The sequence below is a fragment of the Orbicella franksi genome, chromosome 15 (genome assembly GCF_964199315.1).
Source record: "Orbicella franksi chromosome 15, jaOrbFran1.1, whole genome shotgun sequence".
In the NCBI taxonomy this organism is placed as follows: domain Eukaryota; kingdom Metazoa; phylum Cnidaria; class Anthozoa; order Scleractinia; family Merulinidae; genus Orbicella; species Orbicella franksi.
In genome coordinates this window covers 10,210,257-10,237,965 of record NC_138159.1, presented here as the reverse complement: position 1 = coordinate 10,237,965, position 27,709 = coordinate 10,210,257, and the positions used below count along the sequence as shown (strand labels likewise).

The window sequence follows — 27,709 nt, the reverse complement described above, 5'->3', positions numbered from 1 at the left end:
TCCGGACAAAAACATCACAATTACATTCACGTTGGTTGATTTTCTGGAAATGAAAGCAGAATTTGGCGTAGAGGAGGCAGAAATTTAGTTTTTTTATTTTATTATCATTTTCTCCCACCAATACCATCAAAGTTTTCTTTTGTGGTGAACCAGCCATTGATGATGGAGGTTTATTCTAGCACATTATAGTAAGTACAATTCCGCTAGACAAAGGTACTTAATATAAACCCCCTCACAAGTAATGTTGTAATTGGGGTAGCACTTTGGATGAAATACAACATTGTAAATGGGGAGAGTTTGAAGCAAGAGATATATATTCATGTTTCAAGTGATCAAAATAGCAAGTGCCCCAAGTATTTTGTCTGAGATGGTAGCTTTGGTCCCATTCCCATCAACATGTATCCTACGTAGTCAGATTATACTGACAGTATTACTTCCAGGTTGGTAGTAATATTTTTTCTCCTGATCAGCTTGCCTGACTTTTGTCAAATTGTTTGATCCTGTACATTTACAGGGTCGTACGGGCCATGGAAAACCTGGAAAGTCATGAAATCTTAGGGCCGAATATTTAAACAAACGTCAGATTAGACCTGGTTTTTGACAAGAGACTAAATCGAGGTTTAGATAAGGCCTCCAAAGACCACGGCTAAGCGTGGTCTAAATCGCATCATCTAAATGCAGTCGAGCCGCATTCCGCGGAGACCATGTCTAAGCGTGGTTTAACTAAAATTTCTATTGTTTTCCAAAAACCGCGTGTTCCGAATTTTGAAGAGGCAGATGAAAAAATGGCGTCAAAATCTCGAAATGTAAATTTTAGCCAAGAAGAAAAACTTCTACTTGCCGAGCTCGGGAAGCAATATCCCGATATAGAAAACAAAGGATATGACAATGTCAGCTTAAAAAGAAAACAGTCATCGTGGGAAAAAGTTGTGCAAAGTTTCAACGCCGGAAATCCCGATGGTAACAAGCTCGATATGAAAGCAATTCAGGGATGTTGGAAGCGCATGAAACTGCAAACGAAAAAGGAATTTGATGGGCAACGGAGGGAAAGCAAGAAGACAGGTTGTGTTAAAGCCCCGGCTTCACCAAATGCTATTAGTAAGCTGGTTGCTGACGTTATTCCAGCGTCGGTGAATCCACTGGTTAATCAATTCGATGATGACTCTGTTGAACATGCTGCCTCAGCAGTCAACAGCTCTGTGATCGACGACACTGATGAACCCGGACCAGATGTCCAATGTAGTGTGCCGAGTACCAGCTCAAGCCACGACAGAAAAAGGACAGCAAGGCGAAAGAAAGAGATGAAAGAATCCGTTGTTGGGTAAGCGAATTTGCAATTTTCAATTATCCTTTATTTTACTTATTTATTTCCTGACAATTTGCAAAATAAATAATTTGAAATATATTTCTGTAAACAGTGCCAGATATGCATGCGAACAAGCAGACCAAAAAGGTGAAGATCCATTCTTAACCTTAGCCAGAAAGGAACACGAAGTGAAAATGAGGATTCTTCAGTTAAAAGAGTGGAAACTTAAGAATCAATGCATGCAAATAGGAATAGGTCTCCCCCAGATGTGTCACAAGAAAATGAAGATGTGTATCATTAGTAGCTGGTGTGAACGACTTGTAATAAAATATGGTCTAATATGATAAAATAAACAAATTATTTTATTTCTGTCAACAGTTTAGGTGAGCCATTATGGTAAAAGTAGAGACAAATTAACACGACGCAAGTGTCCATGCTGCCGAAAGCAAGGCAAAAAGGGTTTTGGGGGGCAAAGCTGTATCAACTTTAGCCAAGTTGTAACTTTTCTGCTGGGAGTTGTCTTCCTGTACCTAAATTAACTTATATATGTACGTCAGGTGCCTACATAAAATAGCGGGCGATAATTAACTTGCGTTTAGCGTTTCCACTTGCGTCTGCAGCTCCGGAAGGTTCTTCAGGTTCATCGTCATCATCATCCCAATCCACATCATTCATTTTACTTTCTCTCTGCATTATTGCAAAATTGTGCAGGGCCACAACGGTTGCATTAATAACCAGACAATTTCCAAGACGGGTACGCAACGCTACATGCAAGCAAGGGAAGCGCCGCTTCAGAATTCCAAAGCACCTCTCGATCACAATTCTGGTACGTCTTTAAGCATCATTTTAACGGACTTCTGCTTCATTTCTTGGGTTTAGAAGGGGAGTCATGAGGTAGGATCTGCATGCTTATCCGTTGTCACCAATAAGGAGGTCATTGATGGATCCATCGCGAAATTGTTCAGCAATTGTGCTTTTGTCAAAAATGCGCGAATCATGAGTTGATCCCGGCCAGCGTTCGACAATGTTGGTAATTAATGCTTTACTGTCACAAACAACTTGAACGTTTACGGAATAGAATTGTTTCCTGTTTGTGAAAGCCACTGCATTGTTCCTATCTGGACAAACAATTCTCTCGTGGGCACAATCGATTGCTCCAACGACACGAGGGAATCCTGCTGTCGTAAAAGCTTCTCTTCGTCTCATGGAAATCGGCTGGAAATGAAATGAACTGCCTTTTATGTTTCGAAATAGCTCTTGAAACCCGGTGTATTACCTTGCAGACGGCATAATTAGACACTCCAAACAAATCCCCAATTACTTGATGAAAGCTGACTGTAGCATAAAAACGCAAGGTCAGAAGAACTTGCTGCATTAGTGTGAGGGGCAAGCCTCCCCTCGTTTGATGTTCTAGATCGTTTTTCAAATTGGCAGTGAGTGTGATAACATAATCTTTCCTGAGGCGAAACCGTAGAGGAAAATTGGCGTCGTCATATTCTTCTAAAGGATTAAGGGCCCATTAACCGATTCATGCGCGCGCTCGCGCGCGTTGCTAAGGAGGTGAAATTTTACTTCCGGTCACTTACGTCAGCCTGAGCACGGAAAATAAAAACAACTCAAAAACTTGCAAATTCGCATACATTTTAGATGTTTTTCTTTGTGTTTCGCAAAATGCAAAGTGAAAAAAGTACAAGCAAAGACAAAATAAGAGAAAGACAGAAAAACAAGAGCAAAAGAAAGAGAAAAACTAACTCCGTGTGGCTTTGTTTGATCTTACCGAAATGCGCTGGTATTGTAAATTGCGCACGCGCTGATAGGGTAACTTCCAATAGACATCGGGCGCACTTCCGGTTTCTTTAAATGCTAAAGGAAACGCGGTTTTTCATTAAATCCAGCCTTTTTCGATGAATTTCGACTAAAGCCAATGTTGGCAACGTAGCTATGCATTCCTTTTTTGAAATCATGCTTTTTTCAGAAAATTACGAATTTTTCAATATTTTGAAATGCTTTCAAAATCTGACCTTTTAGAAATGCAACAAAATCGATGCATAGCGTAATGAGGATTTAAATTAAAATATTAAATCAATGAAAAAAATCCCGAGAAAGTACTTTGCCTGGGAGCCTTTGCATTTTTTCTGTATTAGTCACATGACCATGGGCGTGGCCTGATGACGTCATCACTAGTGTTACTGATCATGAAAAACTTGAAACAGGTGAAATAACTCTGAACTAACAAAAAATGATGAGGTTATATGAGACTAAATTTTCCTTAGCGACGGCTCGAAGAGATCGGTTAATGGGCCCTTAAGCCTATCCCGCAAGTGTCAGATTCTTCGAACACGTCGAGTGTTAGCCCGTTGCTGTAGGCGTCTATATCTCAAACTTCCATCCAATTGACAAAAACCTTCACTAATAAAACGTTAGACTGCGTCTCAACCTACTCATGACCAGGTCTAAGTTGCTATTGTTTAGGTGGGGTTAAGATAGGTGACGTTTAAATAACCCTGGTTTCCCAGTGGAGACCCGGTTTAGACCAAGACCTTCTAAAACGACGCCTAAACTTCGTTTAAATATTCGGCCCTTAGAATTTCATTTTCCACTCCTGGAAAGCAACGGAATTTAAGTGTGGATCATAGAAAGTCATGGGAAATTATGTATATTAGAAAAAGACAAAATAAATAAGGTTTTTTGTGATGGTTAAAATATACCCAAAATGAAAGGTGATTTTCAAAAAAAAGAAAGGTCAAGTTTAGATGAGGAAAACTTGGAGAAGTCACGGAAAAGGTCGTGGAAAGTCATGGAATTTGAAAACGAAAAAGAGTATAAATAACATTTTCTCATTATCTTTTCATGATTTTTGTTTTTAAATACTTTGCAAGTTTTAACTTAGACTCCTGTTGAATTCCTCTTGTACTATCTGTAATTTTATAGAAATGCTTGAATACTGTGAAACCAGGCTGTTCCCTGATGGATTCCCAACAGAGTCTGTGTTGGCTGTAGCAAGGGATCATTTTCTGACTGCTGGTGAAGTCATGGCTATATCCATTGTCCAGGGTGGGCCATGCCCAAACTTTCTAATGCACCTGAAATTTGTAATGCGCTCAGCAGATCATTTGTGATTGAGGATTTGAAAGATGAATCATTAAAGGAAACGTGTCTTAAGGCATGTCTTTGATAATTAATTTTAGGATGACTGATGGTGATGCTGATGGCGATGGTGCACCCATAACTAAAAGCGGTTGGGATATTATGTAAACTGTTGAAATGCAAATATCTTGTTATCTTATGTACAGAATGTTTTAATGCATACCCAAACAAAGATTGCTAATATGGAAAGTGTCTACATGGGAAATGACTTACCCTATGTACATGCATACCTTAAATGTATGATGATCTGATATATAAAAACAAATTTTGATCTCACTTTAGCTTAGAAGTGCATCTGAAAAGGAACTCAAAGACATTCTTCTTGAAGACCATGTTCTAGATTTAGATACCCTTCAATGCATTGGCTACAATGGTGTCCCAGCAAAAGAGAACAAAGAATCAATAAAAAGAGTTGTAGAGTAAGTTCATCATTGTAGGGGGAACAATTTTTTTGACAGAGTAGTGGACATTTTATTATTAAATGCTGTAAGAATGTATTGCAGTTCTTAAAAGCATTAAATTGCTTGGATTGTAGCCAGTTTGAAGTGTTTCACTGGCAGACATTTAACAGTATTTTTTCTTTCTGTTACTTTATATTCTGGTCCTGCTGAGTCCATCTACATGTCCTATTTATATCACTTATTAGTAAAGTGGTTATCGTGTTTACAGTCATTTGTAAAGTATTGAACATTCATTGAATTTAGTTTCATTGAATACAAGAATTTGCCCAATATGTTATCATAGCAGCATATGTAAAACAAGGTTAAACCTGGGTTGCTGGTACACTAGTAGAAAGTTAACAGCACCTTTTATCTAGTAGAACATGTACACTGTATCCAGACTGATATTTTTGTTTTTAGTTGTTTTCCCATTCTTTTCTTTCCATTCTTTTATATTTCAGAGCCATTTGCATGCATGATCAAACACCAGCAGGAGGTTTGTGCAGTCTTGTGAAACCGGAGGAGGGGTTGAAGACTTGTGGCCTATTAAAATCAATCAGGGAAAGTCCAGATATGTGGAGACCAGTGTTTGTCCCAGGTTGTGCACCTAGTGTGACAGCTACCACTTTCCTCAATGAGCTACTTGTCAATTTCAGCTTGTCAGAAGTAAAAAAGCATCAGGAAATTGATGTTTGCTATCTTTTCACCAACTTTATCCAGTCACTGGACTCAGGTGGTTTAGAAAAAACCCTGAAGTGGGCAGTAGGAGCTAGTTAAATCCCACCACTGGGCCTACCAAGGAAAATTTCCATACAGTTTCTTCATGGTTGTACACCTGGATGTAGATGTCGTCCAATGGTTCCAGGTACAGTATTTACCCTGTTGCTACTTTAAAAATTTTGCATTAAGATCTGCCACTGCGTAGCAACAGCAATAAATTGAAAATATAATGACTCGGCCTCTCTCCAATTGTTTGTCAATGGCATAACGAAGTTGCTGTTGGCCATCATGTAGTCAAAGTACTCTTCAAATTCATTCAATTCTTCTTCAGACTGTAACAGGTTATCTGACACCAAATGTAGTTTATCCATGGAAATTGGAAGAAGCAACCCATCAATTCCACCCCTGCATTCTGGTAAAAGGAACAATTCATCTGGCCTGCCAGGCACAGTATCATGCTTGGAGTCCCTAATATGGCGAGTGTTCCAGTGTTCCTTCACCAAATCAACATCTTTCTGTAGAACTCCAGAGAAACAATACCATGAATAAGTTGATCCAGCAGGTAGAACAATTCCTTCGATAGAAGGACCACCAGCCCTGGATCCTCTGATTAGCAGGAGAAGACCCAGCAGGGGGGGGGGGGTACTCCCTTATATGGGCTATATAGGTACCGGTAAATGCGGCCTCAAAGGGTGGGGTTTTTCAGGCGCTTTGGTCATAAATAGGGTATCGATTTTGACCATTTTGGTCCTAAACAGGGTATGGTTTTAGCACTCTAGTCTTGAACTGAGTATGTTTCTTGGAATAAGCCACTTTTTTATCATTATCAATTTAAGACTGTCAACAAAAGCCCTTCATAACTTATGTTTAGGGCAAATGTGCCAGCTGCAACGGTCATAAATAGGGTATCGAATTTTTGGTCAGGTCATAAATAGGGTAGCAAAAATCGCAGATTTTGGTCATAAATAGGGTAAGGGTTTTGGGAAGTGGGCCGCACACCCCACCCAACTTTTCTGGGAGTACCCCCCCCCACCCCGCTGGGGAGAAGACCCAAACGCATGAGCATCGGCTGAACCTCTGAGCTCACACTGGATTGCACAAGAACACCATTTCCTGTGCCACAATCGTTTCTTACTTTGACTGGACAACCTCCACATTCAGCTACAAACTGAAGAAAATTTTTGGCATGAACTTTGGGATTATTGTTTGAGCGTGCCAATTGTAGCCACACCATCTTTCTGCTCCATCCATTCATACAACCGTCAATAGGAAAATCGAAAGGTTTTAGTTTGTCATAACCGTCAATGTGCCAACAATAATTTGGACCTTATACACTGTACTTTCTCCTTCTTAGTCGTTTGCTTCTCCCCATTTCACAACCCTCAGGATTGAGCTCTCTAACCACTCCTACAACTACTCGTCAAGGAACTTGAAGTCCTTCCAGATGAGGGGTATACCAAATTGATTTATATCCGCTCATACAGCTGGGGCCATCAAGTTCTTGAGCATTTTACATGCCATCGCACTTAAGCTAAATCATAAGTTGGTAACCTTCTACGCAAGCTGTAACTTTGTAAACAATATTTTAGTGTTCGCTCACTTATTTGAATATCGTGCTGTTTGTCCAGTAGCTTGACAATACTTTGATAAGTATATCCTCGAAAAAATAATACTCTATCAGAGATCGTTCCTCATCAATCGACACCTCTTTCCGACATGAAGGGCAATTGTTGAAGTTGTTTTCCTGTTGAAATCCAGTCTTGGCAACATGCGATTATTGTTGAAGCCATTGACAGTCCTGCACATTTTCGTTGTGAGAAAACTGCTCAACTAACAATAATAACAATGGAAATTAAATTGGGACTTCTCTCATTTTCACAGGAAAATACCAATACCTCAAACGGCCATCTTGTTTTTGTGGGAACTTATTAGGGGAGCAATGCAACATGGGAAAAATCTTGCAGGATAAATACTCGTTTTCCCGTACAGTGAGAAAAATATTTTTGCACTGATAAATATTTTTGTACTGGGAGAAATATTTTGATTTCGTACTGTCCCTATACCTGTGGGCCACTGTATTTTATTTTAAAAACTGGATCATTGGATAATGCATTGGCTGAGTTATCATGGTATATTTAATTATTGTTCTAATCACGTTTGTTGGATATGAGATGATAGATGACATCATGGATAGGCAACGAGGCACGCAGCGCCGAGTTGGCTAAAATCATCTCATATGAAACAAAAAAGGAAACAAAGAAAACTAAAATAAAAACGCCCCAAAAAATTAAATTTGGCAACAAAACAGCATCGCGATGAATCAAATTTACTATTGTTTTGTTTCCGAGAAGAGTTACTGAGAGAGACGTCAGAAAATGGTTCTACAGTCATATGTTGGGATCTCGTAAACAATGTGATTCCTTTCATTTTTCATTGGAAGTAAAGTAGAGATGTGGGAGCTTGAGATAGACCCTGGGGATGAGGAGGACGAGGTTGATTCGACTGTCGGTGACCACCAGGATAACTGACTCCAAACATGGGCACGCAAGGTGTGCAAGAGTTATTTTTTTGTGAACTATAAGTCTCGGAGATAGGAGCATTCATGGAACTGTTTACAGTAATGATTTGGTTGATTTGACAAGTGTTTTTTGTTGCGATGTACAGCAAGAAAGAAACTGGGAATTTATGATGTACATACAATGTTACATCAGTAATGGTAAGATAACTAAATAGTAAGCCATAAAATGTTTGATTGAACAAACTACAGTAATCTGACACGTCTCCAGATTAATGTAGATACCATCTTATTTTCTAACAGGCAATTTTATTCGTTCTTTGATACAACCCACACTATGATTGGTCTGACACACGCACATGCATAACTCCCTCACTCACCGATCACGTAGCCCTTCCCCTGGGGGGCGGGGGACTCCCTTATATGGGCTATATAGGTCTGTGCGGCCCCGAAGGCTATGGTTTTTCAGCCGTTTTGGTCATAAATAGGGTATCGATTCTAGCTGATTTTGGCCATTTTGGTCATAAATAGGGTACGGTTTTTGCACTCTAGCCTTGATATGGGTATGTTTTAAGAAGAAGCCACTTTTTCATCATTATCGAAAAGAAAATCAACAAAAGCCCTTCTCAAATTTATATGTTTACGGTAATTTAACATTGGTTTGAACTAGGGAGCTAATTATAACGCAGGTCTGAAACAGGGTTTTGATTCGAGGGTCAGGTCGTAAATAGGGTTTCGAATTTTTGGTCAGGTCATAAATAGGGTAAGGAATATCGCAGATTTTGGTCATATACAGGGTAAGGGTTTTGGGAAGCGGGCCGCACACCCCCAACCAATTTTTCTGGGAGTACCCCCTCGGGAGCCCTTCCAGCCCCCAAGAGGAATTTTTGCTCAAAAATACTCAAGTTAAGAGAACTTTTCACATTTTATACGAGTAGTAAGTTAACCCTTTTTACACAACACAACGCAACAGTTACACTACTTCACGGAAAATTTAAAGAAAGAGAAAAAAACCTCTCTGACACGTTGAAAGTCTGATTTAATTAAATTGCACTTTAACTTGGTGCCACACAGTCTTCAAAGAACATTTGAACAGTTTTCATACTTTTTACCTTTAAAAATATCGGACTGAAAAGAATGTCATAAAATGCCCATCAAATAAAAATATTAAACCGCTACTGCAGAGACGTAAAAACACTCTAGAAAGGAAAGCTTTTTTTTTGTTTAATATCCTGGGAACAATAGCCGATAACTTGTAAGCTCTAATTGAATTTACTCCCATATGAAAAACAAAAGTGTCGAGTTACCATTTGTAACTAAAAATAGCAAACATCTCTTGGGAACAAGTCGCGACGATTCGTCAGCTCTAATTGAATTTACTACCTTGTGAAAAACAAGAGTGTCAAATTACCCATTGTAACTAAAAAATAAAAATATCTCGTTATATTTGCATGCAATAAGAACAAAACAATCGTTACCTGCACTTACTATTGTAAACGTTAGAACTGCTTCAAATCTAAATAGTCTCGTCTCCTCTAAAACATGTCCTAAGAACTAGAACTGACGATTCGTGACCTCTAATTGAATTAACTCCTTGTGAAAAACAAAAGTATCAAGTTACCCTTTGTAATTAAAAATAAAAATATCTCGTGCCATTTGCTTACTACTCATGAACTGTTTCAAAATTCAAGACTCATCTCGTTCATAACTAGCCACCATTACACTGAAAATTATGCACTCTAAAACAACCCAATGTACGTATGTAACTGTCACACTCCCCTCCAAACTGGACTAAAAATCACAAACCGGCAACATACACGTCACTCTTTATTTTCAATTACCAAAGTCCTTGTGTTTATACCTACCTTTTGTTTCTCACGTACCATTTACCTTTACAACAAGAAATTTGATTGGCTGTTCATAGTAGATCCAATCTGATTAGTGTGACATACATACATCTCTCACTTACTCACTCACTCACTCACTCACACATATTTGACCCGTCCATAACATACCCAACGTGCCAACTATGAGGAATTTTTTTTACAAAAAAATAACTCAAAAAAATAACTCAAAAACATTTTTGTGCTGACCAAAACGATCGCCGTCTCTATGGAACGCGACTTTCACCGACACTCTCGCGACACTCCCGCCATCGACCCGCCATCTTAAGTTTGTTACTTTTGGAGTTTGGAGTTTCCGCTGCCTTTACGGAAATATTTACGTGTAGGAGAGACACCCTATCCATGGAAGGTATGTACAAACGTTTTCGTTTTCAAAATTAGCATTGCTATGGGATGATCCGGCCCAGCATCACTACACTCGGGTCGATGAATTCATCGATTCCTTTGCTGCACCATCATCTGAGTGATCTCACATCAGTGATCCTGATCCAGATCACTGGATCATTCCAGTCAAATAGATCATTTTCACTGTCATGCAATAAAAATATAAATCGAAAACCATCCAGAGGAAAACGCTGAGAAATTGTGATGTTATAGAAGATAACTAAATAAGACACTTCTCCAAGTCTTAGGCCTGTGCGTTTCCCCAACCTTGAGATGTTCATCAAAATGTTTCGCAGAAATTTACAGAGCTCAGTATGAAGTTTGTACCATGTTGGTGTACATCCATGGTACACCAATATGGCGGCTGGAAAATAGTGTAAACATGTGGAACTTACTTTGGCTATCTAGGCGACTGATTATCAGTACTGAACAAACAAGCATTTATATAAGCACTTTTCCTAATGCTCTAACTTCTAAGAGGGCCTGGAAGGGGGGGTCCTGATCCTGCACTCCCACTCCTTTTTCACAAGAATCACGCATCCTGCACTTTTTTCATCACTATCCAGAATCCTGTTTTTCTTTCCCAGAAAAACACATTAAAAAGTCTAATTTCTACAAAAGCTAATAAATTTGAGATGTAGATTGGCCCTTTTGATTGACATTTTGAATTTACGTGTGTTTTTGAAGGTTTCTGCAAAAAAGAAATAGCTTTTTGTACCTCAGTATGATGAACGAGCACAATATGACCGTTATCATGATATGATATGGCCGCAAGATAAAATGAGACCAGAACTCTTACTGTAGCAGAGCTGGCATCACTATTTGCCATATCTAGGACCATCTAGTGGTTAAGCTGTTGAAAAAATCCCCTCAAGTGAACCTGTGAAGAGACTGAAGAGCTTGATCAACTGAGTCAACTGAGCATCGAGTCAATAACTGGTATGCTATGACACCCATACCTGCCAACCCCCAGGGAACAAAAATCTGGAGACGTCTAGAAATCTTTGCATTGTAAGAATGTCATTTTCAATGATGTCTGAATACTCCCCGAAAATCACCCAAAGGCCTTCTGAATGTTTCTTCACTCCCTCAAAGCGCGAGGGAAGTGTACCTAAGAATTCTTTTTGCACCGAACCGAAATCCATGCTGGCAATCTTCACTTCGAGTGTAAACAGCGTACGAAAACCGTGCCAACTATCTTCCATGTATTGTGCGATTGGATTGGTTGATTTCTGACCAATTACGATTCTCGTTAAATATATATCGATTTGATCGCTCTGTTTCCCGTTTTCTGATGTTTTCCGATTGAGAACAGCTCAAATAAGAGCACTAAATCCACTTTTTGTTTTATTTTCCTTTTTGGATTCTCGAAAATAACAAAATTGATGAAAAAAAAAATTGAAAAAAGCCACATTAGGTATTTCCCGGGAGATTTGGTGCCCTAACTGGGAGACCAGGAAATTTGACGAAAAACTTGGAGACAGGTATGGACACCACATGCACTTTTCTGGCATTTGGTTGGTACAAAAAACTCTGACAGTTTCAACTGGATAACTATTAACCAGGCACACTCTATAGTTTGATTTGAAAGCAGACACCACTTAGCACATGCCTGGTCGAGTCTCTTTGGCCACTAGAACGTTTATTTGGGTTGTGACGATTTCCCAAATTCCTGACAGACAGGCAAAAAAAATCCTACATCCCGTGCCCAAATTTTGGCAAGTCCAGCTTCCCTGGAAGCAGACAAATCCCAGGTCCTGTCAAGATATTCAATGTTTTCCCAATTCCCCCACTGTATTTTGGTCAAATCCCGGATCCCGAGAATACCCTTCCAGACCCTCTTCTAAAAAGGCTCAAAATCATGAGATAAGTATATATTTTTCAACTAACTTGATCATAGCCATGTGTCACTCACCTCCATAACCCTGAAATTCCAAATGCTCTGCTTTTCAAACGAAGCACACTATTGAGCTGTAAAATTGTAAACAGATATAAATATACTGCCTTTTACGCCTGATGAGGATAAAACCTTTAGTGACTCTTTAGTTTTGGCATTTAAAAGTGATGAGGTCGCGTGAAAACGATCTATATGCCAGTAGCCTGAGTGTTCCAGATAAGTGAGGGGTCTCAGGCCAAAACCCCAGCAAGGTCAGCTACATGGCGTGACAAATTAATAGATAATTGAAGGCTTTCTTGCAAAAAGGGCGTATATAGCATTTTGGGCCGATTTTTATTTTTTGTAGGATCGAGCTAGTTTTTGGCAGACTGACTTGTTTTGACATTACAAGCATCGTTGCGTTATTGTTTTTGTTGATTTGTGCTTCATTTTCAAGAAATAACACATGCAAAAAAAGTCAGTTTTCCGAGCGGCATCTTTTGGAGCGAATCCTTTGAAGGTGGATTTCGAAATGGGGCAAACTTAAATGGTTGCTATTAGCAGCTTTGACAGCATGTTTTTTTTTTAAATAGATGTTTTTATTTTTGAAAGATGTAGAGAAATAGACTGGAAAAAAATTGACAGAACTCGTATTGAACCGGTGTCACGACAAAACAGACTTGAATCCGGCCTGTTCAGCACCTTATTCGCTTGCGCTAACGAAGCAACAGTAAGAGAATAGTGTAATTATATGAGTAATAAAACTTGTATCGGTTCGAACAACTAGCGGCAAATGCCACGCTTCAGTGACTTCATTGTTTAGCAAAACAAAAGGTTTCTTTTCAGGGCTCGACACTAAGGTAGCCAACTAGCCACAGACTAGTAGAAATTTAGTTTTGGCCAGTAGGTTTTTGATTTCCACTAGCCACTTTGGCTAGTCAACAAAATGAAATTGGCTGAACTAGTTTCTGTCTCCTTCAAAGAAGACAAACACAAAATTTACACTTTTGTCAGAAACAAGGTCAGAATTTCATCGTGGACATATCATGGTAACGGGCATGTGCTGTTCAGCAAGTACATGTATGCAAATTTAAATTTGTCTACTTTTCGCTGGATGGTACATAAACAGGGAACTGAACATGTTACTTTTGTTGAAAGAAACATTTGACAAATAAGACAGCATTTTTCTGAAAGCACACATCAATGCTCTTTTTTGTTATGAAATTTTTGTCATGCGCAAAATAGTGCGGAACTGTAAAGGGATGACATTTCATTTACATGTAGCGTAATAATACATGGGTGATTTGTCGTTGTATGCATACTTACAAACTTACCACTACAGAAATAATTAGATGAGAAAGATTTATTTCCTTTGACATTTAAACCAGCTGTTTTTAGCAGTCAAATTTTGCCAACAACAGTTTACAGTATTGTTCAGATAGTTGTTTTGCTTTTGACACATTTCTACTGCACCTGTCTGTGAAGAAGTCTTGACAGCTTTTACAGTGACATCTTGGGGGTCTCAATATTTTTCCAAGGAAGTCTCAGAGAAAAACAGAGTCCTGAAAGTCTTTTCAGGAACTGGAACTTTTTTGAAACTAGTTTAAGTACAGTATAATTACCAATGTTATGTATTAAAGAGAGTTGCTTGTGTTGTGCTTTCAAGTCTTGCTAGTAATTTTGTTGTTACTGCACCTACCTGAAATTTTCGCAACACATTAATTTTGCGAATTTCGCAATTAAAAAAAAAAAATCGTAAACTAGACCAATTTTGATCTATTAAAATTCAGCCTAAAACAATAGACCTCATTATGAGGCTCTGCGGAATAACTACAGAGTTTGTGGGGTTTATTCCCCAGAGCCTCGTCCTAAGGTCTATTGTGTTGAATTTTAATATATCGCAATTGGTCTATTGAAGTGATGCGAATAAGTAAGTGTCAGGAACATAACACGTTATGTTACTGTTGACATATAGTACCGCCATTGCGTTTTTGTTACTTTTGACGTTATTGTACCTTTGATAAAGTCAGTTTACTAAATTCAAAGACATGTTTAAGTGACATTGCCAAGGAAATAAAGTTTGTATTACTCAAAAACGTGAAGTTAAAGCGATTCAAAATACAAAATTTTTTGCAAAGTCACCGAATTTAAGTGTCATGAAAAATGTGCACCCCCAAATCGTGAAATAAACGTGTCGCAAAAATTTCATGTAAGAAGGTAGCCAACCACAATGCTTGGCTAGCAAAAAAAAGTTTTGGCTAGTAACATCTAAGTTATCACTAGCCACTAGGCTAGTAAGTTGAAAAGTTAGTGTCAAGCCCTGCTTTTGTTTTTCGTTCAACAAAAGATCTCGAAAAGATACCCTTGGAAAACTGAGTTTTTTGCATACGTTATTTCTTGAAAATGAAGCGCAAAACAACAAAACCAATTACGCAACGATGCTTTTCATGTCAAAACAAGTCAGTCTGCCAAAAATTGGCTAGATCCTGCAAAAAATAAAAATCAGCCCAAAATGCTATATATGCCCTTTTTGCACAAAAGTGTTCAATTTATAATGATTTGGTGGGAACAGTGGGAATTGACCTTCTGGAATCCCTTATCAATTGATGCCCAGCCTTGAAGACCTATCTGGAATAGACTGTTCACAGCCTCTATATTTACACATGCGAAAGAAAGATCGAGTGAAGCGAGCTTGAAGCATGTGGGTTGGGGAGTGGGGTTTGCGAGTGAAGCGAGAAAAAAGAATAGAGACTGTAGACATCTGTGGAAAAAAGTGGACTTGCTACGCTCCTGCCCCTGTTTTCACCTTGTTACTAACAGTTCCACCCCTTGACCAATTATTTAAATTGGACCAAATAAAATTTGAGTGGTAAATTGATGACAAGTATCAGTTTGCAAACAACACATACATGCATTCAGGTGTTGTTCAACTCATTCCAAAATAAAAGCTGCTAAAAGCAGGAGAAAGCCAAAATCAAGTGGTCCTTCCAGTTTTTGCAGGATGTACACTCGTTCTTATACTATTTGCTTAAGAAATCTTGGCAAGACATCTTACATATCTGCAGAGAATTTATTCCCAAGGTGTTTATACATGCTGTGGCACTCGTCAACTACAAAAAGTCTTCCGTCGTCTTCTGAAAACAAGCTTGTATTTCACTTCTACAATCAGCAGAAGCATGTCATCCTTTGTTGACAAAATGATGGAAGGAATCCTGAGCTATTCCATCTCTTCTATTTGTTCTTTCATGTTGCTTTTTGAGTAATTATATTAACAGGATTCTATTTTAAAAACAATTACTCGTTATGAATCAAGACAGGTGTCAGTGATGACAACTGCTGTAAGCCGCAAAACGTATCTGGATGTAATCATGATCAGCCATTGTCAAGGTGATGACACTTTTGTTGCCTTTCAAGCAATAGGAATTTTCCGTTTCTGGAGAAACAGGGAATTCACTTTTTCCAAACAGATCAGGCTACAACCCGTCTATTTTTCTTGATCTCCAGCCCCTGCTCAGTCAAGTCTTCCCTTTTGTGCTTGCGTCCAGTTCTCTCGTTCTCTCGTTCAATGATCAAATAAAAATACAAGAAAATTAAGGGCTGTAAACAGTCTAATCTGGAACCCTGCCTTAGCTTATGGCTCTGTCAATTCTAACCCCACTCCAAAAGAACAAAAATGTTTCTGACTTTGAAGGGAACAAGTTTGACATATTTCGTGAACATGTATTGTGCACATCTATTGTGTCGCCCAGCTGGTTGATTCAGTAGAACTGTCAAGTACAGTATGTTGCTTCAGATCACGATATTACAGATATGTCTTTGTCCGGTTTTTGTTCACAGACTGTTGTAGCTTTACTTTGAGAAAGCTAGACATTTAGGGGTGACAAATGGTACCCAGAAAATTGTGGATCTCGGAAATTTTTGATCCGATCTCAAAATCTCAGAAGCTTTTGTGATGAGTCATGAAGTCTCGGTTTTCATGTGTTTCTTTCGGTCTCTGAGTCCCACCAATCAGATTATGTCACACCAATCAGATTGGATCTACTATAAACAGCCAATCAAATTTCTTGTTGTAAAGCTAAATGGTATGCGAGAAGTTTTGATCCCGATACAGTTCAGAACAGCCATATTTATTCTTCTACAAAACAGGAGGAAGTATTCATATATTGGGCTTACTTTGACATTTTCTGTGGGTTAGGCTGAGGATTTTGTGGGTGGGTTTGATAGTCATTTGCAACTGGATAATCGGCCAAAGAAACATAGTGTCTGGCATATAACTACGAGTATGCGATGAAGGGTGAGCTTTTCCTATTAAATAAGTTTTTGAATTGAGTCTTAGCCTCTCTACTACTAGGTTTAAGATGTGAATGAAAAACAAGTTGATGTGGTTTCTATGATAGAATCAATTGTATTTGGGGGGGGGGGGGGCGGAATGCACTACTGGGAATGTGAAGAGGTTGTGACCAGGTTCAAATCATTTGCATGTTGTATACACATTCGTGAGTCGTGCACCGTGTCCCCTTCTAGAGCAAGCTAAACACTTAAAGTGCCTATGAAGTAAAAAATAATTCCTGCTTATTTGAAAGGTTTTTCAAAGTAAAGAAGAATGGCATTTTCCTTTTTTGGAATATCTTTTTTTGTTTTAGAGATATAATTTACGTTTTTGTATTATGCAAATGAGGAAAGTGATGACGTCATAGGTGGTTCCTCTTAAACAGCACAACACTCAATCAAGAATAACTCTAGAAATATTCAAGCAGTGTTCTTCAAACTTGGCACCAGAAATCTACATCACAGAAGAAACAGAATGACAACTACTATGTTGTTGCCCTGACAACACTCTTAGTTCCGATCTCTCTCTGTGAAAAACCAAATATCCCTATTTGCAACCTTTTAAAGTGGGACAGAGAGTCTTGCTCGGAACACACATGGTTCCCATATTGTTTTAAGTCTCCCCATTAGATTGGTGGGAATGGATGATCCTTGTTTAAGATAAAATATGGGAATTTTAGTCTTAATTAAAACAGGACCAGCGGCATAACTGCTGTCATGGCAATGGCACAATGGGTGTCATTATGTTTCTTTTGTGATGTACACTTCTGGTGCCAAGTTTAAAGAACACTGCTTTAATGCTTCTTAAGTTATTTTCGATTGAGTGTTGTGCTGTTTTAGTGGAACCACCTATGACATCATCATTTTCCTTACAAAAACGTAATTATCTCTAAAACGAAAAAAGGTATTCCAAAAAGGGAAACGCCATTCTTCTTTACTTTGAAAAGCCTTTCAAATAAGCAGCATTTATTTTTTACCTCATAGGTACTTTAACTTTCACAGTAGTTGACCTGCACCTGTTTAGAACCTCTATTTTGATTTGTTCTTGTTAATCTGCGCCTCTTTTGTTCTTTGGGCTAGGGGTATTGTCTGCTTATTTTCCGTGGTGTTGCCTGCTCGTCTACAAAAGCTTACAAACACTAGTCAAACTTGTTCCAGTATTGAGCCTAGGTTTTTATCCATTTCGCGGTCAAAATTATCGTTCTGCTAGGTTACTCACACAGGTGGCCTGTGCAAGAAAATAATTTGCCGGCGAATTTGTTCACCCCATGACAGCCGGTCACTATGATGCTTCATTAGTCTTTCATTGCATGGTTAAAATACAAGCTAATATGGTTTTAGAGTAAAAGCCTTACAAACACATAAGCAAATGCATATGTAGACCTCCTTAATCGATGCTTACGAATAGTAAGAGCTAGTCAAAATACATCTTTTATAGGCAATGTCTGGAGACACAAGAATAATAAGCCCGGGCGTCTATATGAATAATCATGTATGAATAATTACAAAGTTCACAACTTACTCACATTTGCGTTTTCGCCGTTTCTTGTCCTCCACCCTCTCCTCGTCCATAACGCGTTATATCAACCAGTACGGAAGGTGAAACAATATTTAGCAGCTGACGCGTAGATCGCGTAGTAAGCTCGAGAAACTAACGGATTATGACTGGCGATGAGAAGCTATGAGATGTTTGAAGCTAGCTGACCGGAAGTTGATGACAGCACGTGACCTCGAATGTAGCTGAAAGTCGGGTCGTGATAGGCCGTAAAAAGGTCGAAAAGTTAATGTATAACTAAATAGTTAGCGTTTATCCGTGACTGCTATTTTGGTAGTTCAAATAAAGTGCAAGTTATTGATTGTATAACAGTTTTGACCACTTCCTTAAATGCGATCCAGTTTCAAGCGACCAAGAGTGCACGAATCTTACGTCTCGGGCTCGAAGTTTTGCATAATTAAGGTCTCAGGCTTGGTTTTCTCTGCACTGAGTCTCGGGCTGGGATTTTCCGAAATCGTCTCGGTCAACGGCCTCGGCGTCTTGGCAAGTCTCGGATTTTACCATTCGCCACCCCCACATTTGTACAGAGACATCCATTTCTTCCATAAACTTGATCAAGCTTGTCAAAAATTCTTGGGGAGGGGAAGCTTGGGTAGTTGTATTTTGATTACCTATTCCAATTTGGTTAATATGAGTTACGTGGTAATTTGAAGTCACATACATGCAATCAAAGTGAAGGTATCTGATTCATTTGTAGGTGAATTACTGAAATGAAATACAGAAGCACAAGAGGTAAAGTGCAAGCTGAATCATTTGAAGATGTGCTTTTTAGTGGCTATGCCAGTGATGGTGGATTGTTCATGCCTGAGAGAATTCCACTTGTGGACAAAACCACACTTGAGAAATGGAAGAATCTTTCATACTTGGACCTTAGCAAGGAAGTGATGTCACTGTTTATCCCCCCTGAGGAAATACCTGCCAAGGACTTGAATGGTAATGAACTAGCAGTGCTTTAAAGGGCAAAATAAATGTTATACAATGTACATAATAGTATATAATTGTGCTTAAATTGTGTTGTTCCAAAAAGATACAGTCAAAATGCCCATAAGCAACCAACCAAATTGTCAAGCTAGGTGGAAGCTTATGGGAGGTGGTCACTCATGAGAGGTTAGACCATAATTTTTATTGGGTCAAAATTTGGCCTCATTAGCATATGGCAAGTGCAGAGACTTAACACCATATGCTAATGCCCATCTAAACCTATGTAATAAGGTTTAGTAGCCACGAAAATATTTTAACTTTCCAAGGTATTTATTCAGAGTATCCTGGTTCGCTTCTGATAACCTACATGTACCTACATGTACCTACATGTACAGTGTATTAAGGCTAACAGAACAAGTCTCACCACACATTGTAGTTACAAATTGAATCTGAAATTTTTTTATATCATCCCATTTTGATAAATAGGATAAGACACAACTTTTGACAAAGTTTTAAAAAAAAAGTTACCATGCCATTTTTTGAAAAAACCTTTTTACCAATATGGCAACCATCTTGAATATATTAATTTTAAAGTTTATTATGGAATGCTTATGGGGCAAAACAATCGATTAGGAACTTTTTCTATTTTCTTGCTGCAATTTGAGAATCTTCTTGCTCTTAGTGCTAGACAGTGGCGTGTAGCCAGGAAACGTGGTAAACCTTTGAAACTATATCACGTTTGCAAGTATGTCAAGTATCCACTGGTAATAACAGTACCACGATCTTTCAAATATTTTCGTAATTTCTCAATATTCAACACATTCTAAACAATCCTTCGTGTTTTCATCTGGTTGATAACCTGTAACACTTTAAAGAGGAATACCAATTCACAGCATATGCAGCGCTGTATATCAAAGTGACTTATCTCGTCACACAAACCTTTTGAGTGTGTGCCCCCCTAGGAATCCCATAATATGCTTCAAATTAATAAATTCAAAATGGCGGCCATATCGGTGAAAAGGTCTACTATAAGCCCTTAAAGCTATAATTAAGGGTATGTGTAGCAGGTCATACTGTTGCTATAGTAACCTATTGTGTCAAGAAATGATAACAATGTGTTGACCAATGATTTGGGCAGTTTGATACCATGATTGTGCCATCAACAGAGAGAGTGGCTATAATGACTGATCAAAATCTAAGTCTTGGAGAGTACTGGAAACTGTTTTGAGCCACCTTAGCTGTGCCTTTCAATAATACACAAAATGAGAAGTTCAAATCCTTACAACTGAATTTTTCACTGCTGTCAATCATAATTGTGGCAACATTGAAAAAAACAAACATGATCAAGTTGAAGTCGACTGAGAGGTTTGTTAAGATGATTGATAGCAGCAAAACACACATCTTTGTTTGAGCAGAGTTAGTGTGTTATTGAAAGGTGTCAGTGTTTTGAGGTTCCTCCAATTTGGAGCGAATTTTATAAGTTGCAAAAAATGACTCTGTTCATGTAGACATGGGCTCTTTAACTTTGGGCTTGTTTATTTTACAGATCTTGTCAATAAAGCATTCTCTGAATTTGGGCATAAGGATATTGTTTCCCTAGCAACAGTGAACAATTTTCATGTGTTGGAATTGTTTCATGGTAAGACCCTGGCATTCAAGGATTATGCCTTGGTGAGTGTTGGCGTTTTTATGGATTATTTCCTAAATAAGAGAAAGAAGAATGTGGTTGTACTTGTGGGAACTTCTGGCGACACCGGTAGTGCAGCCATTGAAAGTGTAAGGAGATCACAATGGATCGACATCATAGTGTTGTATCCTAAAGGTCGTTGTACTCAGGTACAAGAGCTACAAATGACGACAGTCTTTGAGGAGAATGTTCATGTTGTCAGGGTGGATGGAACATCAGATGATTTGGATGTGCCAATCAAAAATTGTTTTTCAAATCCAGCCTATGCTGTGGCAAATAATCTTTGCATGATTAACTCAACCAACTGGTGCCGCATACTGGCACAAACTGTGCATCTTATCTATGGTTACCTAAGAGTCTGCAGTCAAGTGGGACACATTGTAAAGTTTGTAATCCCGTCAGGAGCACTTGGACATTGCACAGGTGAATGCATGTTAACTAAATCAAACTATATTTGCTTGTTAGTGGTGTTAAACTGTTTACAATCAAGTGGCCTGGGCTGAACCTTTGCTGGGCTTACTCTGTTGTGTCCTTTGGTAAGGAGCAAGAGAATATTCGTTCTGCATGTACCTTCACAAAAAGGTGCTCAGTTTGTATCTTCAAAGACGTCAACAAAATTTGGAGGTTTTTGATTGGTGCCACCAAAAAGCCACCCTTCAGATTCATTTTTTTCTTAAACTTAGGTCACCAGCAACAAAAATTGAGAGATCACATTTCTGTTATCTTTTAGTTTAGAAAGGGGAAGAATTAAGAATTAAAAGAACTGAAATGTCCTGGATGACCAGCATTCAATTCAGGAAGAGAGTAGCAATATAATACCCTAGTTGTTTTCATGTAACAGTTCTACACAAGGACATGTACATTCAGTGTGGGCACATGGCCCTACCAGGGCTATACCTTTCACATGTACCTTTGATGCTTGGTGCACGTGTAATTATGTTACTGTTTTCTTCAGCTGGCTCACTGATCAATAAAATGGGCATCCCTGTGGAGCTGGTCTGTGCTGTGAATGTCAATGATATTGTTCACAGAATGATATCTACGGGTGACTTCACTATATCTCAAGATGTCGTGCAAACCTGGTCATCTGCTATGGACATTCAAGTACATAACTAGCAAAACTGGCAGTTCATTTTACACACTGGCAAACACTGGAAAGTTTCAATTTAATATTAGTGTATCTTCAACTTCAACTTTATTTTATTGCGCACTATTTTTCTCATGACCCCTAAAAGATGAGACCCTCGTAAAGTGACAATAAATCCAAAAGTAGTGATGAAAACTGACAGTTGATAGCAAATCCTGAAAATTTGGACTTCCCAAAAGCAACAGCAAAGCGAGAACAGTGACCTAAAAAATTTTCACTTTCTAGTAGAAACAATGGATTAATAGATAAGACAGTTGAACTAAAATGTCCTGATATTTGTTTTTGATAAGCCTTATTAGAAGGCAATATGTTGCTCGGTTTTGTGTAGTATTATTTTCAACAAGAGTTATCACATTTCTCTCTCATTGAGATTGGATTGGCCCACATTTTTACCCTAGAAAGAAACATTCCCACAAAAATTAGGAACCTGCTTAAAGCAGCTAAATCCAAAAGTAAAGAATCTGTTTACTCTTAAGACAGATAGTGTCACTGCTCATTTTCCTGACTTTATTGACTGTCATTGTGCAAGAAAGACTGCCAGCTACACTTTAGTCAAAGAATTTGTTTTTGTGTAGTTCTTTGTTGATGTTTCTTTTTATCACCCCTCTAATCATGTATTCCTTACAGTGCAGCTGCAGTAACCTGGTTCACCAAAACAAAACTTATAATCAAATCACTAAATACAAACAATGAATACTAACAAAAGTTATATGAACACATCAGTTCTGAGAGGAATGGTTGAACCTCCTGTAAACAGACACCTTGAGACCAGACAAAGGGTCCACTTAAGAGAGGTGTCAGCTGCTTATGGGTGGGTTCAACTGTAAAACAAGCAGAGATAAAAGGTCACTGGGTTAATTACAATTTTTATCTTGTTGTGGTAATCTTAAGAGTTGAAACTCTAAACATTCCCAGAACAATGGGTGTAAAGAAACTACTGACTGATCAGAAAAAATGAAATCATAAAAATTTCAGATTTTATTATACAAACTATTACACCCCCTTCATGATTGTTCCTTGGTTGTGATATTTCTGCTCTTAGAAACCAAACAACTGACCTTCCTATGTCAAACATTTTTCTGTTATTTCTTTGGCTTCCATCAAAGGCACACCAGCTCCGATACTTTACTCACAAAGTTGGCATGCAAAGCAGGTTTGAATAGCAATGTGTGTGATCTTTAAAGGAAATTAGTGTTTCTTGAGATGTCTGCTAAAGGTGATTAACTACAGGATAAATTGTGACCTTTTTCTGTTATCATTATTAGCAATTCATTGTTCCTTTCCTGTTACTTGATTGGTCAGTTTTGTTTAAAGTGATCCTGGTTGCTATAGCTGCATTGTATTATTTTACAATTGTCATGTTTTGTTCAATTTTTTTCTTGTTTGCTGGTTTGCTTGTTTATTCAGTATTTCAGTAATTGTCCTAAGTTTTGTTATTTTGCCATTTTTGAATTGTTGAGTTATTTATTTATTTATTTATTCATTTATTTATATTTATTTATTTATTTATTTATTTTCAAGAACAAAGTGAAGTTTTGTTTGGCTGCACTGTGTTTTCAGTTGATGTCAGATTTTCATATCTGCATACTGTCAGTTATCTAAGCAAAGTCCTAGACATGTTTTTGTTTGTTTGTTTGTTTGTTTGTTTGTTTGTTTGTTTGTTTGTTTGTTTGGGGTTTTTTGTTCACTTTAGAGCACACAGCCCAAAGCTTTTGTCCAATTTTTTATTAATAATGATAAAAAGTAGTAAATTATCAGATTTAGAGAAGAAGCCACATCAGCCCTAGCTGGTTTTCAAGTGGGTTCTCTAATCTGATCAAATTGGAATTTGGAGATCTTGGTTTTTTAGGAGAGATTAACAGGGAAAAAGTCAATTCTCACTCCTTGAATGCCTAAAGCAGCACAATGGAGTACTTGGAGACAAGTGTGCAGTCATGGTAACAATCTCTTATTTCCTGTGTTTCTAGGTCCCTTATAATGTGGAACGTTTGTTGTTACTCTTCTCCAACATGAACTATGGTCTTGTTGATTTTCTAATGAAAGAATTTGAACAGAAAAACTCACTGATGATACCTGGTGACTTGAGAGGAAAGGTAAACATGTTTAATTGTTTGCCTTTTGTTTTCATAGAGTCACGCCCCATCTTGCAGCACTTTGTTCCTGTTATGAAAGTCTAGTGTAATTTCTAAATAGTTCTTTTTTAGAGAGGAGAGTAATCAAATTATTGTGATGACTGTGCAGTTGAAGTCTTTGCTTAACCCTTGCAGTCTTGACATCAACATCAAATTCTCCCTACTTTTCCCCTAATATTTTGTATGATGTTTCTTCAGAGAATTACGTGTTATATCAAGATTCAGTTACCCCTGCACGATCAGACTAATCATTTCATATTCTTGTGACTTCCTAAGATGAACTTGAAATTGTTAAAGGATCGTAAAAAGGAATTAGGAATTAACTCCTAAATTAAATTAAATCATTTTCCGAATGCTTTCGAAGACCATCAAAGACTTTCAATTCTCCCAAGGCAAATCTGAAGATGTTTTCACTTCATTCTTGTTTTATTTTATATCAAAGTCGGTCTTAAGAAATAGCACAAAATTAAGTCACAAAATTGCTATAGATACTTCCTTTATTTCAGGGCTCAAAATTATTTTCAGACCGTGGCCGATCATATTGACTGGCCAAAGTAATTTTAGCTCGGTCACGTCTCGTTTCTGACCGGTATTTTTAAAGAAATTAAGTAATGTTGGTCTAATTAAAGCCACAAATATAATTTGTTTGTTCCAGTCGTTGCTAGACCGTTTAATAATTGGCTTAATACAAAGAAAAGCTTAAAACTTAACCAAAGATAGCTTTGGCAGGGCGCAGCAGCTCACTGAAGTGGCACGCTGCCAGTGGAATTCTTGCCACCTGCCAAAGAAAAAGTATTGAAGGGATGCATACCGTCCCTTGCATCTAAGCATGAACATGTGGCGCCGAAACATCCTCCAATTGGGTGTCGAACGAGGCGTGATTGGTCATCAAACATTTGAAGTTTAGCAGACCGTAACGCGAAAATGTTCACTCAGTACTTTTTATTTTCAAACTTCAAAATGGTCACCGTCAAAAAATACTGTTATACTAGAAGTAAAACCATTTTCACGAAAGGCGTATGCATATTGACACAGTTCAGGGTCAATATCTCTGAACAAGTCTTCAATGTCCAATCTTGTGCTGAACTTTTAGCGCAAAAGTTCGCCCCGCGGTCTGCTAAACTTCAAATGTTTGATGACCAATCATGCCGCGTTTGACACCCAATTAGAGCATGTTTCAACATCACGTGTTCACGCTTACACCATGTAGATGCAAGCGACGGTATTTGACTTGTGCAATTTTGAGAGAATTTTCAAATATCATTCGTAGTGTAAATCCTTAATTGCGATCTCATTCATACGATTACCTATACTAATTGACACAGGACCAGTTGCAAAACTGAGTCTGTTATTAAGGATTAAATATTTTGAATTATTTGGGCATTCTTAATCCGTCAAACCCTCCTTTGCAGATGTGTGAAGTTATTTCGTCTGTTTCTGTGTCATGTGACCAAACATTACAAACCATGAAGGAATGCTGGGATGAGAACCAGTACCTACTCTGTCCACACACTGCTGTGGGTGCCTCAGTGGTCTGGGACCAAAGGTAATCATACAAAAAATGAAGTCGGTTTGCCTAATTTTTGCTTCCATTCAAGCGGTATGGTGTAAGGTTTCCTTTATTTAAAGAGGATTTTTACATTACGTGACGCCTGCCATTTTGGGAATTTCCTACAAAGATTTTTCTCTCCTATGGGAAGTTATTTCTTTCTAGTAACGAATATAACCTTGAATCACAATATGGCCACTAAGTCCATTGATGCGCTCTATACACCTGGGTGGAGAGAGCAACAAGGGAGAAAAATGTCTTTGCCAAGAAGGTAGCACAGTGACTGCAGCGCTCAAACACGGAGCGCTGGATCGGAGTCCAGTGCAAATGTTATTAGATCATTTCTTCTCTATTTTCCTTCCTATTAAACTTCGCACCATATTAATGCAGTTCCTATTTTAAAATGCATGCAAAAGGCGTATTAGCTCATTGGTTTCGTGCTGTGACACGTTCTTGGCCACAGTCTTGTCCAACCAAATGGTTTCAAGGATGGTTAACTTTCAGAGGTATTCACACAGATAACCAACAATGAACTTGCCACATTTAGACTAAATCTTAAAAATCTGTTTCGCTAGCTCTTTTTATAAGCTAACTAAAAAAGTAACGAGGATCGTTGTTGTCAGGGTATCATTGATTGTAGATAAGTAAATCTGCAAAATTACTGGAAATAGTGGTCCAGAAAAGTGTCTTAACACTTTGGGCAGTAGTTAATAGCAGGACAGTGCTTGGAGAATTTTCTCGTAATTGTTTCTGTCCATTGTCAGGAACTCCACTGTTCTCAAGACACCCACTGTTTGCGTGGCTACGGCAAGCCCCGCCAAATTCTCCGAGGCTGTGAAGGCTGCTGGGATAGAAGTGCCGCTGCCTCCTCAACTGGCTCAGCTACTTGCCAGTCCTACTCGTTACACAGAAATGAAGAAAGGAGACGATTGGGACCGAATACTGCGAAACATGATAAATGATATTTCCGAGAATCATTCCAACAAAAACTTCACAACATTGCGTTCGTAGATATATTTGACTCATCGGTAACTTATCGGTTTAACCATAAAATATAGCAACGAAATAGTTGTTGGGGTCTAACCGGTTAAGTTCAGGCCCCAGGTTTTCGAAGGCTGGATAACGCTATCCACCGGATAAATCGCTATCCAATGCATAAGTGTTAACAAAAACAAACCACGCCATAATATGATAATGATAACGATAACGATAACGATAACGATAATGATAATGATAATGATAATAGTAAAACGATATTTACAGAGGATATCACCAAGCTAACACTAAGTTAATTAGGGTGGTCTTTTATCTACATTACTGAAATTTACTGTGCGGAATTAAAAACGGAAGCTTAAAAATTTAAAATTACAAGGATAAAAAATTACAAGGATTTTTCCAGTGAATAGCGTTATCCACCTTTCGAACAACCCGGGCCAGGACAAGTGATCATGGCTGCAAACTGACACGTAATATGAATATGGCACAAAGGCTTTTACTATAATGGTAATTAATAATCAAATTTAAATGAACTGGACATTTAATTTGCTCTATCGGGAAATCTTTGATTGATGGTTTATCAATCTAGAAAAACATCCAAAGCACTTAATGATCTGAAATTTTGGCAAGTACTTTGTCATGAAGAACATCACAGGACTAAAATTGGGGCAAACTGTTTATTTCTGTGTGCTGCATAATCTACACTGATGTATTTTGCCAAAAAAAAAAAGAGATTTTAAAATTTGTTACATTTTGGTCCTGTTTGTGAGTTTTTTACCTAAGCTATTTATAGCCGGTGAACTATTTATTGTCGAATGGTTTTAAAGTAACGGCTGCTAGCTAACCGTGTTTGCGACACGAGCGAAATGCCGCCATCATATTTAATTTGTAGTTAAGAGACATTGTTCGGGATTTCCGTCGGGATTTACGTCACTACTTGTTACCCACGCGATACATAGCAAGAATGTTCTTTATCGAAGCATTTCTTTTCGGTGAAGAACTGAGTGATTACCAATAATAAAGTAAATCTATTTGTTCTACCGAACATCTCTGTGTGATCAATCGGTGACAGAAAAGACAGTTTTCTTTAAGTGGCATGTT

The 27,709-nt window shown here is 38.2% G+C and overlaps 1 protein-coding gene and 1 long non-coding RNA gene across 3 annotated transcripts in view; one reads left to right on the top strand and one right to left on the bottom strand.

Moving 5' to 3' along the window:
• The window catches only part of LOC145470491 (uncharacterized), a 25,737-nt gene extending 7,507 nt beyond the window's left edge, over positions 1-18,230 (bottom strand). Inside the window, exons 1-2 of the long non-coding RNA XR_014042498.1 lie at positions 18,148-18,230; positions 12,332-12,387 (exon numbers count right to left, since the gene is read on the bottom strand). This is a non-coding gene — a long non-coding RNA (uncharacterized LOC145470491). The remainder of the gene's footprint in view (positions 1-12,331; positions 12,388-18,147) is intronic.
• LOC145470441 (threonine synthase-like 2) lies at positions 3,779-27,709 on the top strand. Of its 2 annotated transcripts, XM_081454249.1 has the most exons (7): positions 3,779-18,768; positions 18,874-19,109; positions 20,644-21,207; positions 21,740-21,888; positions 23,899-24,024; positions 25,476-25,609; positions 26,377-27,709. In XM_081454249.1, exons 2-7 carry the CDS (start codon positions 18,887-18,889, stop codon positions 26,621-26,623), a joined length of 1,443 nt encoding a protein of 480 aa, XP_081310375.1. In that variant the 5' UTR covers positions 3,779-18,768; positions 18,874-18,886; the 3' UTR covers positions 26,624-27,709. The 2 variants fall into 2 exon arrangements, with proteins under 2 accessions (XP_081310375.1, XP_081310373.1); XM_081454247.1 differs by having other exon boundaries at positions 3,779-19,109.

Excerpts from the sequence above, each read along its gene's own strand:
- LOC145470441 (XM_081454249.1), top strand. The coding sequence starts at position 18,887 with ATGAAATACAGAAGCACAAGAGGTAAAGTGCAAGCTGAATCATTTGAA. Across the intron at positions 19,110-20,643 it reads ACCTGCCAAGGACTTGAATG|ATCTTGTCAATAAAGCATTC; the intron begins GTAATGAACTAG and ends TTTATTTTACAG. Across the intron at positions 24,025-25,475 it reads CTGGTGACTTGAGAGGAAAG|ATGTGTGAAGTTATTTCGTC; the intron begins GTAAACATGTTT and ends CCTCCTTTGCAG.